The following is a 17,444-nucleotide window of genomic DNA, read 5'->3' as shown; positions in this document are numbered from 1 at the left end:
CCTTTTGGGGAGACTGGGGGCTGAAGTCGATTCTTTAGGATGAAATGAGGTCACAACTGATTCAATGTAGAGAAGAGAAGACTATCCTTTACATGGAGAACAGGAAAGGCATACTGGTTTTCAGGAAAAGGGCAGGCCTGTTCAGGAGTCTCTGGAGCCCTGGATCTTTATGAGGCTTCCATTCATCAAGTAGAAATGGAAGCAGGGAAAGACTCACCCTATGAAGTCAGTAATCTGGTCCCCTTGATGTTCATCTCACTTTTTTTTCATTTACTTAAGAATTTTTCACCTTTCTTATCCCCATTTTGTGCTCACATGACCTTTTGTTCTCTCCATTAGTTACTTAGTTTCTTTGCAGCCACAATATGTCAGTCACTTGACACTGCAGACCTCTGCCCAATGAAACAAAAGTCATCTTTCCCAGGGTTCCTGAGGAGGTAGAGGAGGTAGAACTGACCCAGAAACAGTGTTTCTGGCTGACCCCACCAGCTGAGCTGAACAAGCCATTGAGCCAGACACCTGGCATGGAGAAAAAGAAAGCCACTTTTTTTTTTTTTTTTAAAACACGGCTTTTCTGCATCAGCTTAACGAACAGAATGACACCTGACGTCAGATAACCTTGCATCTCATATAAGGAGATATTCAAGATTCGGCATCTAATTGGTGTTTGAACTTCAGAAAGTTTCCTTTTATATAGCGTCTGATGGCAGAGAAGATGTTAAGAAGCATTTCTATTGGCTCGGAAGATGGCAGTGTCAGGGGATGGGACTATATGAACCCCTTCCTGGTGTGAGAGCCTCCATTAAGGGCCCAGAGGACCCCTCATGTAGTTTGGGGAAACTGAAGCTGTTACCCAAAGACAAGAGGATCAGAGAACCATGAACGGACACTGCTTTCTCCAGGGACTTGTCTGTCTGCTCTTTAGCATCCTATCGCGTGCTCAAGGTAAGTGTTCTTAAATTCAGCAGACACACTGGATTAGCCATAAGATTCTAGAGAAATGATCCGTGGGACTGTAGCGACAATACCTTTCTATTTGTTGACCATTTGGTTTTGACCAAATGTGATCCTTAGTGACAGTGAGTGCTGATTTTTCTCCCTCGGGCCTCAGTTTTTCAAGTTAAGCAGTAATATGCTGCAGAGATATAAATTCTATTCACAGACCTAACTCTGTGTCTTTAGTCCTCCCCAAGTACACCTAACAGCTCAGAAAATGTCTGACCACTTCTCAGTTTTCCTCTAATGGATTATGGCTGAGGGACTGCCTCTGTCTGGGTCCCTGATCTGTCTTTCTCATACTTTATCTTACACCTCTCCCCACCAGTTCAGTATTTCGGATCTTTTAGACTGTGGACATGTGTGTGTGTGTGCACATGTGTGTTTATGTATGTATGCTTTGAGTGTATGCATACATATGTGTGGACTTCCCGGTGGCTCAGTGATAAAGAATCTGCCTGCCAATGCAGGAGATGCAGGTTTGATCTCTGGGTCGGTAAGATCCCCTAAAGAAGGGAACAGCTACTCACTCCAGTGTTCTTGCCTGGGAAATACCATGGATAGAGGAGCCTGGTGGGCTATAGTTCATGGGGTCACAAAGAGTCAGACACGACTTAACGACTAAACAACAACATACATATGTGTGTGCATGTCTGTGTTTCTGTATATGTGAGATAAGGGAATGGGTAAAGGTGAATTGGAAGAGTATTTATAGGCTAAATGTGTGAACAGAAATAAATCTGCCCAGTGGAAGTTGATTTTTTAGATAGGGGTCCATAGAACTTCCCTGGTGGCACAGATGGTAAAGAATCTGCCTGCAGTGCAGGAGACCTGGGTTTGATCCCTGTGAGGGGAAGATCCCCTGGAGTAGGAAATGGCAACCCACTCCAGTATTCTTGCCTGGAGAATTCTATGGTGGGCTACAGTCCATGGGGTCGCAAAGAGTTGGACATGACTAAATGACTAATACTTTCACTTCACTTTCCATAGAACTACACTCTCTATGCTAGACTGCTGGATTTAGTGGTAGCAATGGTAATGGTGGTGATGATATGTGTGTATGTATATATGGTGAGGGCAAATATGGTAATCTTCCTTTCTATGAGTAAAGCCCTCTCAGTGGAAACTGTAATCACACCTCCGGATAACCCTGCATTTGCATTCGAACTCTGAGTTTCTTTTTCTTCCCCACAAACAACCCACAGCTCAGACATGTTTCTGCTTTTCTGTAGTCTTTCCCCAGCATAGGATTCGGCAGGACTCTGTCTTCCTGCCTGTAATAGTTTCCCTTCCTACCTCTTGGATCAGTGGTCCTCCAACCTCGCTGTGCAAAGGAAAAAAAACTAACACCAAATGTAGGTGCCATCAATGGACTGATGCATTGAAGCCAGAAGAGGGATTTAGTCTTAGAGACTTGACAATGTTCCCCACTGAGGCAGGTCAGTTTTTCCCTGTCTCAGTGGAGGGCACAAGCTTGTTCTGTGACATCTTAATGGATCAGATATTTAGCAAGAACTCTGTGTTTGTGAATGTCCCTGGGGTGAATATTCTCACTTGTCATTCCCACAGACACTGTACTAAAGTTGGTCTTCACTGTGCCCTTAAATCAGGAGAGTCCAAGACACCTGCTTTGAGTTCCTGCAATTAGAATGAGCTAGTCACATGCCTGGAAAGTCAGCTTTTCCAGGTTAGCCCTTGCTCCTGGCTGCTTTAGTAAAGCCCATCTCTCCAAGCCTTCCTGATCCCACATTCCCTCTTTATTTCAAGCCACCCCCTCCCCCCAATGCTGTCAGAAGTCTCTGTCTCTCTCCCTTGGGAAACTCCACTCCTCCCCAAAGGAACAAGAAGTTCTGTTCTTCACTCCCTTGCTATATTTCTTTCAAATTCTAGTTGGGGACATCCTTGGTGTTACGATTTCATCATCCCAGGGGTTAAGATTTCATCTTCTAATGCAAGGAGTGCAGGTTCGATCCCCAGTTGGGGAGTTAAGATCTCACATACCTCACAGCCAAAACAAAAACAAAAACAAAAAAACCAGAAGATAATAACAGGAATATTGTAATAGATCCACGTCAAAAAAAATCTTTAAAAAACCCCCAAAACAAAACTTCCGGTTCCTTGGGTTTGGGACATATTATAATGGTGGTTGTCATTTTTTCAGGCTTTGCAGGCTGTTAAGAATAGAGGTAGACTCTCTGAGTGAAATATAAAATTGGCTCTCTGATTCCGTTTTGGCCTCTCCAGCTACGAGCACAATGAAGGAATTTCTCATTAGGCTAAGGAGAAATCACAGTTCACTCAAACAAGCATGTTTCCTCAGAGAGAATGCTCTGTAGAATCATATTATTAAGGCACATATTCACATACTAAGAAACTCAGTTCACATGAGTTTGCCCCCATATGCTTGTCAGTTTCAACTTTGGTATGATCATTCCAAAGAGCATTAAATATCTTCTGAGCTTGCACTTGTCTCTAAAGTACAAGGCAGGATATACCAGCTCCCTTTACATTCTTTCTGAACACAATCTCTGCATTAAATCTCAGTCCCTACACACACACACACGACTGGATCATCAGTTCAACTCAGTCACTCAGTCGTGTCTGAATCTTTGCGACCCCATGGACTGCAGCACGCCAAGTTTCCCTGTCCATCACCAGCTCCCGGAGCTTACTCAAACTCATGTCCATTGAGTCAGTGATGCTATCCAACCATCTCATCCTCTGTCATCTGCTTCTCCTCCTACCTTCAATCTTTCCCAGTATCAGGGTCTTTTCCAATGAGTCAGTTCTTCGCATCAGGTAGCCAAAGTATTGAAGCTTCAGCTTCAGCATCAGTCCTTCCAATGAATAGTCAGGACTGATTTCCTTTAGAAAGGACTGGTTGGATCTCCTTGAAGTCCAAGGGACTCTCAAGAGTCTTCTCCAACACCACAGTTCAAAAGCCTCAGTTCTTTGGTGCTCAGTTTTGTTTATAGTCCAACTCTCACATCCATACATGACTAATGGAAAAACTGTAGCCTTGACTAGACGGAAGTTTGTTGGCAAAGTAATGTCTCTGCTTTTTAATATGCTCTCTAGGTTGGTCATAACTTTTCTTCCAATACCATTTTATATCCACTTTCAAAATAATGTATTTTAAATTTCTTTTTGTTCATTAAAATATCTTCTATGCCATTTATATGGTTGCCAGTATTTCAGTCATCCCATGTCATTGAATCATAACTTACTTATCTAATCCTATTTGTTGTACATTAATACTTTCAAATGCCATTCTTCATCTCAAAACAAGATTGAACTAAGTTTTATTCCATGCAAAGAATTTTGCAGTTTCACTAAAGACTATTCAAAACCTTATTTTGAATTTATTTATTTTGAATTTATTTTACCATGGCCAAAAAATCTGTATGATTCATAGTGATGTCCCTTCTCACTCTTGGGATTGTTAACTTCATTGTCTCTCTGCTCTTCTTAAGTATTGCTCAGTGTTCATCAATTTTCAATGAGCCATGTTTAAAGTGCTTTCTTCTATGTTTTCTATCTTATGCTTAACTTCTTTTCCATTAATTTTTATTCCTTTTTAAATTAACCCCAACATTCTACATCCTTTAAACTTTCTCATCTCCTAGTTTCTTAATTAGAAGGTTACATTTTTTTCACTCTTTCCTCTTCCCTAAATCTTGGGTGTAAATTTCCCTTAAGGACTACTTGGATTTCATTAGAAGAATTTATTATCATATCATTATTTTGTGTTCATTATCATTATTATCAATCTTTATTATCTTTATTTCACAATATTTTATAAGTTTTAAATTTATTCCCAGATTCAGGTGTTTTTTTTTGGAAGGGTGTTGCTGAATTTCCCCAAATAGGAATGGCTAACAATATTTTCTTATTAATTTCTTAATTCTATTCCACTGTGGTCAGAGTAAATATGCTGTGTGAATTCAAAGAGTGAAAGATTTTGTCCTATTATATGGTCATTGTGGTAAATGTTTCTAGTGCATTTACAGTAATGTGCACCCTTGCATTGTTGGATACATTGCTCTATAAGTTACTTAGTTAAATGTGATAGTTATGTTGTTCTACATCTACTGTATTCTTTTTTTTAAATGTTTGTTCTGTATGCTACTGAAAAAGATACAGTAATAATCTCAAATTTTGACTGTTATTTTGTCTATTTCTTTTTTTTCAATCTGTCAAGTATATTTCAAAGCTATGTTCTGTTACCTTTCTTGAATTTTTTTGTCTACAATATCTTTATTAAGGGTGCATCTCATTATAATCATGAAAATTCCCTCTTTATTTTTTTTCCTTTATTTATTTATTTATTTTTTCAGTGGGTTTTGTCATACATTGATATGAATCAGCCATACATTTACACGTATTCCCCATCCCGATCCCCACTCCCACCTCCCTCTCCACCCGATTCCTCTGGGTCTTCCCAGTGCACCAGGCCCGAGCACTTGTCTCATGCATCCCACCTGGGCTGGTGATCTGTTTCACCATAGATAATATACATGCTGTTCTTTCAAAACATCCCACCCTCACCTTCTCACACAGAGTTCAAAAGTCTGTTCTGTACTTCTGTGTCTCTTTTTCTGTTTTGAATATAGGGTTGTCATTACCATCTTTCTAAATTCCATATATATGTGTTAGTATGCTGTAATGTTCTTTATCTTTCTGGCTTACTTCACTCTGTATAATGGGCTCCAGTTTCATCCATCTCATTAGAACTGATTCAAATGAATTCTTTTTAATGGCTGAGTAATATTCCATGGTGTATATGTACCACAGCTTCCTTATCCATTCGTCTGCTGATGGGCATCTAGGTTGTTTCCATGTCCTGGCTATTATAAACAGTGCTGTGATGAACATTGGGGTGCATGTGTCTCTTTCAGATCTGGTTTCCTCAGTGTGTATGCCCAGAAGTGGGATTGCTGGGTCATATGGCAGTTTTATTTCCAGTTTTTAAAGAAATCTCCACACTGTTTTCCATAGCGGCTGTACTAGTTTGCATTCCCACCAACAGTGTAAGAGGGTTCCCTTTTCTCCACACCCTCTCCAGCATTTATTGCTTGTAGACTTTTGGATAGCAGCCATCCTGACTGGCGTGTAATGGTACCTCATTGTGGTTTTGATTTGCATTTCTCTGATAATGAGTGATGTTGAGCATCTTTTGATGTGTTTGTTAGCCATCTGTATGTCTTCTTTGGAGAAAAGTCTGTTTAGTTCTTTGGCCCATCTTTTGATTGGGTCATTTATTTTTCTGGAATTGAGCTTCAATAGTTGCTTGTATATTTTTGAGATTAATCCTTTGTCTGTTTCTTCATTTGCTATTATTTTCTCCCAATCTGAGGGCTGTCTTTTCACCTTACTTATAGTTTCCTTTGTAGTGCAAAAGCTTTTAAGTTTCATTAGGTCCCATTTGTTTAGTTTTGCTTTTATTTCCAATATTCTGGGAGGTGGGTCATAAAGGATCTTGCTGTGATTTATGTCGGAGAGTGTTTTGCCTATGTTCTCCTCTAGGAGTTTTATAGTTTCTGGTCTTACATTTAGATCTTTAATCCATTTTGAGTTTATTTTTGTGTATGGTGTTAGAAAGTGTTCTAGTTTCATTCTTTTACAAGTGGTTGACCAGTTTTCCCAGCACCACTTGTTAAAGAGGTCTTTTTTCCATTGTATATCCTTGCCTCCTTTGTCAAAGATAAGGTGTCCATAAGTTCGTGGATTTATCTCTGGGCTTTCTGTTCTGTTCCATTGATCTATATTTCTGTCTTTGTGCCAGTACCATACTGTCTTGATGACTGTGGCTTTGTAGTACAGTCTGAAGTCAGGCAGGTTGATTCCTCCAGTTCCATTCTTCTTTCTCAAGATTACTTTGGCTATTCGAGGTTTTCTGTATTTCCATACAAATTGTGAAATTATTTGTTCTAGTTCTGTGAAAAATACCATTGGTAGCTTGATAGGGATTGCATTGAATCTATAGATTGCTTTGGGTAGAATAGCCATTTTGACAATATTGATTCTTCCAATCCATGAGCATGGTATGTTTCTCCATCTGTTTGTGTCCTCTTTAATTTCTTTCATCAGTGTTTTATAGTTTTCTATGTATAGGTCTTTTGTTTCTTTAGGTAGATATACTCCTAAGTATTTTATTCTTTTTGTTGCAATGGTGAATGGTATTGTTTCCTTAATTTCTCTTTCTGTTTTTTCATTTTTAGTATATAGGAATGCAAGGGATTTTTGTGTGTTAATTTTATATCCTGCAACTTTACTATATTCATTGATTAGCTCTAGTAATTTTCTGGAAGAGTCTTTAGGGTTTTATATGTAGAGGATCATGTCATCTGCAAACAGAGAGAGTTTCACTTCTTCTTTTCCTATCTGGATTCCTTTTACTTTTTTTTCTGCTCTGATTGCTGTGGCCAAAACTTCCAACACTATGTTGAATAGTAGTGGTGAGAGTGGGCACCCTTGTCTTGTTCCTGATTTCAGGGGAAATGCTTTCAATTTTTCACCATTGAGGGTGATGCTTGCTGTGGGTTTGTCATATATAGCTTTTATTATGTTGAGGTATGTTCCTTCTATTCCTGCTTTCTGGAGAGTTTTAATCATAAATGAGTGTTGAATTTTGTCAAAGGCTTTCTCTGCATCTATTGAGATCATCATATGGTTTTTATCTTTCAATTTGTTAATGTGGTGTATTACATTGATTGATTTGCAGATATTAAAGAATCCTTGCATTCATGGGATAAAGCCCACTTGGTCGTGGTGTATGATTTTTTTAATATGTTGTTGGATTCTGTTTGCTAGAATTTTGTTAAGGATTTTTGCATCTATGTTCATCAGTGATATTGGCCTGTAGTTTTCTTTTTTTGTGGCATCTTTGTCTGGTTTTGGAATTAGGGTGATGGTGGCCTCATAGAATGAGTTTGGAAGTTTACCTTCCTCTGCAATTTTCTGGAAGAGTTTGAGTAAGATAGGTGTTAGCTCTTCTCTAAATTTTTGGTAGAATTCAGCTGTGAAGCCATCTGGTCCTGGGCTTTTGTTTGCTGGAAGATTTCTGACTACAGTTTCAATTTCCTTGCTTGCGATGGGTCTCTTAAGATCTTCTATTTCTTTCTGGTTCAGTTTTGGAAGGTTATACTTTTCTAAGAATTTGTCCATTTCTTCCAAGTTGTCCATTTTATTGGCATAGAGCTGCTGGTAGTAGTCTCTTATGATCCTTTGTATTTCAGTGTTGTCTGTTGTGATCTCTCCATTTTCATTTCTAATTTTGTTAATTTCGTTCTTCTCTCTTTGTTTCTTAATGAGTCTTGCTAATGGTTTGTCAATTTTATTTTTTCAAAAAACCAGCTTTTAGCTTTGTTGATTTTTGCTATGGTCTCTTTAGTTTCTTTTGCATTTATTTCTGCCCTAATTTTTAAGATTTCTTTCCTTCTGCTAACCCTGGGGTTCTTCATTTCTTCCTTCTCTAATTGCTTTAGGTGTAAAGTTAGGTTATTTATTTGGCTTTTTTCTTGTTTCTTGATGTAAGCCTGTAATGCTATGAACCTTCCTGTTAGCACTGCTTTTACAGTGTCCCATAGGTTTTGGGTTGTTGTGTTTTTATTTTCATTCATTTCTATACATATTTTGATTCCTTTTTTGATTTCTTCTATGATTTGTTGGTTATTCAGAAGTGTGTTATTTAGCCTCCATATGTTTGAATTTTTAACCATTTTATTCCTGTAATTGAGATCTAATCTTACTGCACTGTGGTCAGAAAAGATGACTGGAATGATTTCAATTTTTTTGAATTTTCCAAGACCAGATTTATGGCCCAGGATGTGATCTATTCTGGAGAACGTTCCGTGTGCACTTGAGAAAAAGGTGAAGTTGATTGTTTTGGGGTGAAATGTCCTATAGATATCAATTAGGTCTAGCTGGTCCATTGTGTCATTTAAGATTTGTGTTTCCTTGTTAATTTTCTGTTTAGTTGATCTATCCATAGTTGTGAGTGGGGTATTAAAGTCTCCCACTATTATTGTGTTACTATTAATTTCCTCTTTCATACTTGTTAGCATTTGCCGTACATATTGCGGTGTTCCTATGTTGGGTGCATATATATTTATAATTGTTGTATCTTCTTCTTGGATTGATCCTTTGATCATTATGTAGTGTCCTTCTTTGTCTCTTTTCACATCCTTTATTTGAAAGTCTATTTTATCTGATGTGAGTATTGTGACTCCTGCTTTCTTTTGGTCTCCGTTTGCGTGACATATTTTTTTCCAGCCCTTCACTTTTAGTCTGTATGTGTCTCTTGTTTTGAGGTGGGTCTCTTGTAGACAGCATATATAGGAGTCTTGTTTTTGTATCCATTCAGCCAATCTTTGTCTTTTGGTTGGGGCATTCAACCCATTTACATTTAAGGTAATTATTGATAGGTGTGGTCCCGTTGCCATTTACTTTGTTGTTTTGGGTTCATGTTTATACAGCCTTTCTGTGTTTCCTGTCTAGAGAAGATCCTTTAGCCTTTGTTGAAGAGCTGGTTTGGTGGTGCTGAATTCTCTCAGCTTTTGCTTGTCTGTAAAGCTTTTGAATTCTCCTTCATATCTGAATGAGATCCTTGCTGGGTACAGTAATCTAGGTTGTAGGTTATTCTCTTTCATTACTTTCAGTATGTCCTGCCATTCCCTTCTGGCCTGGAGGGTTTCTATTGATAGATTAGCTGTTATCCTTATGGGGATCCCTTTGTGTGTTATTTGTTGTTTCTCCCTTGCTGCTTTTAATATTTGTTCTTTGTGTTTGATCTTTGTTAATTTGATTAATATGTGTCTTGGGGTGTTTCGCCTTGGGTTTATCCTGTTTGGGACTCTCTGGGTTTCTTGGACTTGGGTGGCTATTTCCTTCCCCATTTTAGGGAAGTTTTCAGCTATTATCTCCTCGAGTATTTTCTCATGGCCTTTCTTTTTGTCTTCTTCTTCTGGGACTCCTATGATTCGAATGTTGGGGCGTTTCACATTGTCCCAGAGGTCCCTGAGGTTGTCCTCATTTCTTTTGATCCTTTTTTCTTTTTTCCCCTCTGCTTCATTGATTTCCACCATTTTATCTTCTACCTCGCTTATCCTATCTTCTGTCTCCGTTATTCTACTCTTGGTTCCCTCCAGAGTGTTTTTGATCTCATTCATTACATTATTCATTTTTAATTGACTCTTTTTTATTTCTTCTAGGTCTTTATTAAACATTTCTTGCATCTTTTCAATCTTTGTCTCCAGGCTATTTATCTGTAACTCCATTTTGTTTTCAAGATTTTGGATCATTTTTATTATCATTATTCTAAATTCTTTTTCAGGTAGATTCCCTATCTCCTCCTCTTTTGTTTGACTTGGTGAACATTTTTCATGTTCCTTTACCTGTTGGGTATTTCTTTGCCTTTTCATCTTGTTTAGATTGCTGTGTCTGGAGTGGCCTTTCTGTATTCTGGAGGTCTGTGGTTCCTTTTTATTGTGGAGGTTTTACCCAATGGGTGGGGTTAGACGATTGGCTTGTCAAGGTTTCCTGGTTAGGGAAGTTTGCGTTGGTGTTCTGGTGCATGGAACTTGATTTCTTCTCTCTGGAGAGCAATGGAGTGCTCAGTAATGAGTTTTGGGATGGGTCTATGTGTTAGGTGTGACCTTGGGCAGCCTGTATGTTGACGATTAGGGCTATGTTCCTGTGTTGCTGGAGAATTTGCATGGTATGTCTTGCTCTAAAACTTATTGGCTCTTGGGTGGTGGTTGGTTTCAGTGTAGGTATGGAGGCTTTTGGATGGTCACTTATTACTTAAAGTTCCATGTAGTCAGGAGTTTTCTGGTGTTCTCCGGTTTTGGGCTTAAGTCTCCTGTCTCTGGATTTTAGTTTTATTCTTCCTGTAGTCTCAGGACTTCTCCAACTATACAGCACTGATAAGAAAACTTCTAGGTTAATGGCAAAAAGATTCTCCCCCATTAGGGATGCCCAGAGAGGTTCACAGAGTTACATGAAGAAGAGGAGAGGGAGGAGGGAGATAGTGATGAGCAGGAGGAGAAAAAGGGGGACTCAAGAGGAGAGAGACAGATCTATGCAGTTGTCTGTTCCCAGAGTGTTCTCCGTAGCCCAGAAACCCACAAAGATTCACAGAATTGGATTGGGAAGAGAAGGGGAAAGGAGGAAATAGAGGTGTTCTGAGGTAGAAAACAGAGAGTCAAGATTGGGAGAGAATAATCAACACACTCCTGAATAAAAATGGGAACTGAATATTGGATTCTTAAATGTCCACAATTTATATCATATACTGAAAAACAAAAATTAAAAATCTAGAGTAGAGGTTAGACTCTTAAAAATACTATATCAAAAACAAAAACCAAAACACACACAAAAAATTTTAAAAATATATATGAAGTTCAGTTTAAAAATAGGGCTTCTCTTCTTTTTTTTTTTTTTGGTAAGGGTATAGTGTATTGAAAATGAAAATTGAGGACTAGTAGAGGAGTACTAGAGGACTTTAAAAGAAATAAGAGAAAAAGAAAAATAGAAAATAGAAGAGAAAAAGGAGGAAAAAAAAAAAAGAATTTTCCCTAATTAAAAAAATCGTAAAAATCTATGAAAATGAAAGTTAAAGAGTAATGGGGGAGTAATAGGGAATTTTATAGGAAAATAAAAGAGAAAAAATAAAAAAGAAAAAATAAAAAAATTTTTTTATTTTCTTACTTAAAAAAAAAAAAGTAAAAATATATCTAGGAATTTCTCTGGAGCTGTTGCGGTCAGTGTGGGTTCGGCTCAGTTTCAGATATCTCCTCATTCCAGCTTACACTTCTCGATATCTACAGGCCCCTTCCGGTGTAAGCGGTGTTTTCTACAGGGATTTTAATCTGTTGCACCGGTCCCTTCTGAAGCGGTTCCCTTTGTTTATTTGGCTTCTGTTTGCCGGTTTCTTCAGAGCCTCATTTCCGCCCTGACACAGGCGGGCGGAGGTGGACTCTTATTCAGGTAGCTAGTTCTGTCGCGCTGCGGGGAGGGGCTGGCGCTGCGGGGAGGGGCTGGCGCTACTTTCTCCGTCTGCGCTGCTCAGGCTCCCGGCTGCTCCATATGGAGTGCGCCCCGGGCTGCGCGCAGCTCCAGCCCTCGGGTGTTCCACAAAAGCGCGGAACAAAAGGCTGCGTCAGCTCTTGTGCCTTCCCCGTCAGAGCGGTCCAGGCAGCCAGGGGCTTGACAGGCGCACTTTCCCCGGGTGCGGCGCGCCCACTCCCTTCCACGGTCCCAATCTCGGTTTCCCCCGGCGCCAGTCGGTGCGTGCGCCTTCTGCCCTTTGCGTCCCCAGCCCCAGTCCCCACCCGCGCCGGTCGGGTGCCTGCGCCCTGTGTCTCACCGAGACCTGCTCCCGCCTCCGGCGGGTCAGGGCCGGTCCGCAGTCTGCGAGCTCTTCTCTGGACTTTCTCTGTCCCTTTGTTCTGCAAACTGCCGGGAGCGTGTTCGGGCTGGTTAATTTTCTCTCTCTCTTTTGCTCTCCCACAGTTCAAGTTGGCAACTCACAAAAGCTCCCTCCGATTGTCCTCAGGGTACTCAGGCCCGGACCCTACCCCAAGCAATGCCGCCCGCTCCTCTCCATGCCGCCCCCACTTGCTGGTGGTGGATGCGGGTGTCTGGGGTACTTCTCTGCTGAGAGTTGCTTTTAGGCAGGTAATCTGTGGGTTTTATTTATTGTTTCCCTCCCAGTCAGGTTGCCCTCCTAGATTCAAACACTTCCCCCAGACCCGCCAGTGCGAGGGTTTCCCGGTGTCTGGAAACGTCCTCTAAAGGCTCCCTTCCCGGGACGGATCTCCGTCCTTAGCTCTTTTGTCTCACTTTTTATCTTTTATATTTTGTCCTACCTCCTTTTGAAGACAATGGGCTGCTTTTCTGGGTGCCTGATGACCTCAGCTAGTGATCAGAAGTTGTTTTGTGAAGTTTACTCTGCGTTCAGATATTCTTTTGATGAATTTGTAGGAGAGAAAGTGGTCTCCCCGTCCTACTCCTCCGCCATCTTGGCTCCTCCCCTCCCTCTTTAATTCAATTAATATATCTTGGCTTAAAGTCTACTTTCTGGGACATTGGTATAGCTACTCCAGTTTTCTTACAGTTAGTACATTTTTTCCATCATTTTACTTTCAACCTTTCTTTGCTTTCATAATATAAGGTGAGCATTATGCAAGGAACATCTATGTCAGTTTTGTTTTATCTTAATCTATTTACTGTAAATGCAATTACTGATATTGATGTGTTGGTATCTACCATTTGCTTTAAAAAATTTATTTATTTATTTTTATTGGAGGCTAATTACTTTACAATATTGTAGTGGTTTTTCCCATACAGAGACATGAATCAGCCATGGGTGTACATGTGTCCCCATCCTGAACCCCCTCCCACCTCCTTCCCCAACCCCTCCCTCAGGGTTGTCCCAGTGCACCAGCTTTGAGTGCCCTGTTTCATGCATCAATCTTGAACTGGTGATCTATTTCACATACAGTAATATACATGTTTCATTGCTATTCTCTTCAATCATCTGACCCTCGCCTTCTCCCACAGTGTCCAAAAGTCTGTTCTTTATATCTGTTTCTCTTTTGCTGTCTTGCATATAGGGTCATTGTTACCATCTTTCTAAGTTCCATATATATGCATTAATATACAGTATTGGTGTTTTTCTGTCTGACTTACTTCACTCTGTATAATAGGCTCCAGTTTCATCCCCCTCGTTAGAACTGATTCAAGTGCATTCTTTTTAATGGCTGAATAATATTCCATTGTGTATGTGTATCACAGTTTTCTTATCCATTCATCTGCCGATGGACATCTAGGTTACTTTCATGTCCTGGCTATTATAAACAGTGCTGCGATGAACACTGAAGTACATGTGTCTCTTTCGTTTCTGGTTTCCTCGGTGTGTATGCCCAGCAGTGGGATTGCTGGGTCGTATGGCAGTTCTATTTCCAGTTTTTTAAGGAATCTCCACACTGTTCTCCATAGTGGCTATACTAGTTTGCATTCCTACCAACAGGGTAAGAAGGTTCCGTTTTCTCTGCACTTTCTCCAGCACTTATTGCTTGTAGACTTTTGGATAGCAGCCATTATGACTGGTGTGAGATGGTACCTCACTGTGGTTTTGATTTGCATTTTTCTGATAATGAGTGATGTTGAACATCTTTTCATGTGTTTGTTAGCTATCTGTATGTCTTCTTTGGAGAAATGTCTGTTTAGTTCTTTGGCCCATTTTTTGATTGGATCATTTATTTTTCTGGTATTGCACTGCATGAGCTGTTTGTATATTTTTGAGATTAATTCTTTGTCAGTTGCTTCATTTGCTATTATTTTCTCCCATTCTGAAGACTGTCTTTTCACCTTGCTTATAGTTTCCTTTGTTGTGCAAAAACTTTTAAGTTTAATTATGTCACATTTGATTACTTTTCCTTCTATTTCCATCACTCAGGGAGGTGGGTCATAGAGGATCTTGCTGTGATTTATGTCAGAGAGTGTTTTGTCTATGTTTTCCTCTAGGAGTTTTACAGTTTCTGGTCTTATATTTAGATCTTTAATCCATCATGAGTTTACTTTTGTGTATGGTGTTAGAAAGTGTTCTAGTTTCATTCTTTTGCAGATGGTTGACCAGTTTTCCCAGCACCACTTTTTAAAGAGATTGTCTTTTCTCCATTGTATATTCTTGCCTGCTTTGTCAAGGATAAGGTGTCCATAGGTGTATGGATTTACCTCTGGGCTTTCTATTTTGTTCCACTGATCTATATTTATTTCTTTGTGCCAGTATCATAGTGTCTTGATGAATGTACCTTTGTTCAGTTCAGTTCAGTTGTTCAGTTGTGTCTGACTCTTTGCAACCCCATAAACTACAGCACACCAGGCCTCTCTGTCCATACCAACTCCTGGAGTTTACTCAAACTCATGTCCATTGAGTCAGTGATGCCATCCAACCATCTCATCCTCTGTTGTCCCCTTCTCCTCCTGTCCTCAATCTTTCCCAGCATCAGGATCTTTTCAAATAAATCAGTTCTTAGAATCAGGTGGCCAAAGTACTGGAGCTTCAGCTTCAACCTCAGACCTTCCAATGAACACCCAGGACTGATCTCCTTTAGGATGGACTGATTGGATCTCCTTGCAGTTCAAAAGACTCTGAAGAGTCTTCTCCAACACCACAGTTCAAAAGCATCAATTCTTCGGTGCTCAGCTTTCTTTATATTCCAACTCTCACATCCATACATGACTCCTGGAAAAACCATAGCCTTGACTAGATGGACCTTTGTTAACAAAGTAATGTCTCTGCTTTTTAATATGCTGTCTAGGTTGGTCATAACTTTCCATTCAAGGAGTAAGCGTCTTTAATTTCATGGCTGCAATCATCATCTGCAGTGATTTTGGAGACCCCCAAAATAAAGTCAGCCACTGTTTCCACTGTTTCCCTATCTATTTGCCATGAAGTGATGGGACCATATAGCATGATCTTAGTTTTCTGAATGTTGAATTTTAAGCCAACTTTTTCACTGTCCTCTTTCACTTTCATCAAGAGGCTGTTTAGTTCTCCTTCACTTTCTGCCATAAGAGTGGTGTCATCTGCATATCTGAGGTTATTGATATTTCTCCCAGCAATCTTGATTCCAGCTTGTGCTTCCTCTAGCCCAGTGTTCCTCATCATGTACTCTGCATATAAGTTAAATAAGCAGGGGGAGAATATAGTCTTTACATACTCCTTTTCCTATTTGGAACCAGTCTGTTGTTCCATATCCAGTTCTAACTGTTGCTTCCTGACCTGCATAAGGTGTCTCAACAGGCAGGTCAGATGGTCTGGTATTCCCATCTCTTGAAGAATTTTCCACAGTTTATTGTGATCCACACAGTCAAAGGCTTTGGCATAGTCATTAAAGCAGAAATAGATATTTTTCTGGAACTCTTGCTTTTTCAATGATCCAGCAGATATTGGCAATTTGATGTCTGGTTCCTTTGCCTTTTCTAAATGCAACTTGAACATCTGAAATTTCATGGTCCATGTACTGTTGAAGCCTGGCTTGGAGAATTTGGGGCATTACTTTACTAGTGTGTGAGATGAGTGCAATTGTGCAATAATATGAGCATTCTTTGGCATTGCCTTTCTTTGGGATTGGAATGAAAATTGACTCTTTCCAGTCCTGTGGCCACTGCTGAGTTTTCTAAATTTATGGACATATTGAGTGCAGCACTTTCACAGCATCATCTTTTAGGATTTGAAATAGCTCAACTGGAATTCCATCACCTCCACTAGCTTTGTTCGTAGTGATGCTTCCTAAGGCCCACTTGACTTCACATTCCAGAATGTTTGGCTCTAGTTGAGTGATCAGACATTGTGATTATCTGGGTCGTGAAGATCTTTTTTGTACCGTTCTTCTGTGTATTCTTGCCACCTCTTCTTAATATCTTCTGCTTCTGTTAGGTCCATACCATTTCTGTCCTTTATAGAGCCCATCTTTGCATGAAATGTTCCCTTAGTATCTCTAATTTTCTTGAAGAGATCTCTAGTCTTTCCCATTCTGTTGTTTTCCTCTATTTCTTTGCATTGATCACTGAGGTAGGCTTTCTTATCTCTCCTTGCTATTCTTTGGAACTCTGTATTCAAATGGGTATATCTTTCCTTTTCTCCTTTGCTTTTTGCTTCTCTTCTTTTCACAGCTATTTGTAAGGCCTTCTCAGACAGCCATTTTGCTTTTTTGCATTTCTTTTTCTTGGGGATGATCTTGATCCCTGTCTCCTGTATAGTGTCATGAACTTCTGTCTGTAGCTTTGTGGTATAGTAAAGTCAGACAGGTTGATTCTTCCAGTTCCATTCTTCTTTCTCAAGATTGCTTTGTCTATTCAAGATTTTTTGTATTTCCATATAAATTGTGAAATTATTTGTTCTACCAATACCACTGGTAGCTTGATAGGGATTGCATTGAATATATAGATTGCTTTGGGGAGTATATAATTTTCACTATATTGATTCTTCCAATCAATGAACATGGTATATTTCTCCACCGATTTGTGTCATCTTTGATTTCTTTCATCAGTGTTTTATAGTCTTCTATATATAGGTCTTTTGTTTCTTTAGGTAGATTTATTCCTAAGTATATTATTCTTTTCATTGCAAAGGTGAATGGCATTTTCCCATTAATTTCTCTTTCTGTTTTCTTAATTGATCCACCTGCTTTATGTTCCCTTTTCACTCCTTTTTTTTCTTCCTTTAGTATTATTTAAATCTGTTATTATTTCAGATTTCCCTTTTTCCTTTCGATTTTCAGCAGCTTTACTAGGAGTGGGGGTTTTCACACTCTTCCATTTATTATTTTTTTTAATTATCTATCATTATACCTTCATATATTACTTCTGTAGTTCTGTCTCTCTGTCTCTAGATCTCTTTTCCCTCTCCTCCTCCTCTTTCTTCTGCTTCTCATCGC

At 39.5% G+C, this 17,444-nt stretch overlaps 1 protein-coding gene across 2 annotated transcripts in view; it reads left to right on the top strand.

The window, feature by feature from the left end:
- The first annotated feature begins 643 nt into the window (after nt 1-643).
- The window catches only part of LOC122680752 (antigen WC1.1-like), a 48,185-nt gene continuing 31,384 nt past the window's right edge, over nt 644-17,444 (top strand). The window contains exon 1 of one of the 2 annotated variants that reach the window (XM_043882426.1): nt 644-945. In XM_043882426.1, the coding sequence (XP_043738361.1) occupies nt 879-945 (67 nt within the window). In that variant the 5' untranslated portion in view covers nt 644-878. The remainder of the gene's footprint in view (nt 946-17,444) is intronic. The other variant, XM_043882427.1, reaches the window with a different exon arrangement.

The sequence above is a fragment of the Cervus elaphus genome, chromosome 22 (assembly GCF_910594005.1).
Source record: "Cervus elaphus chromosome 22, mCerEla1.1, whole genome shotgun sequence".
In the NCBI taxonomy this organism is placed as follows: Eukaryota; Metazoa; Chordata; class Mammalia; order Artiodactyla; family Cervidae; genus Cervus; species Cervus elaphus.
Note: the sequence above shows the minus strand (reverse complement) of the source record. Positions and strands in the feature narration are given on the sequence as shown.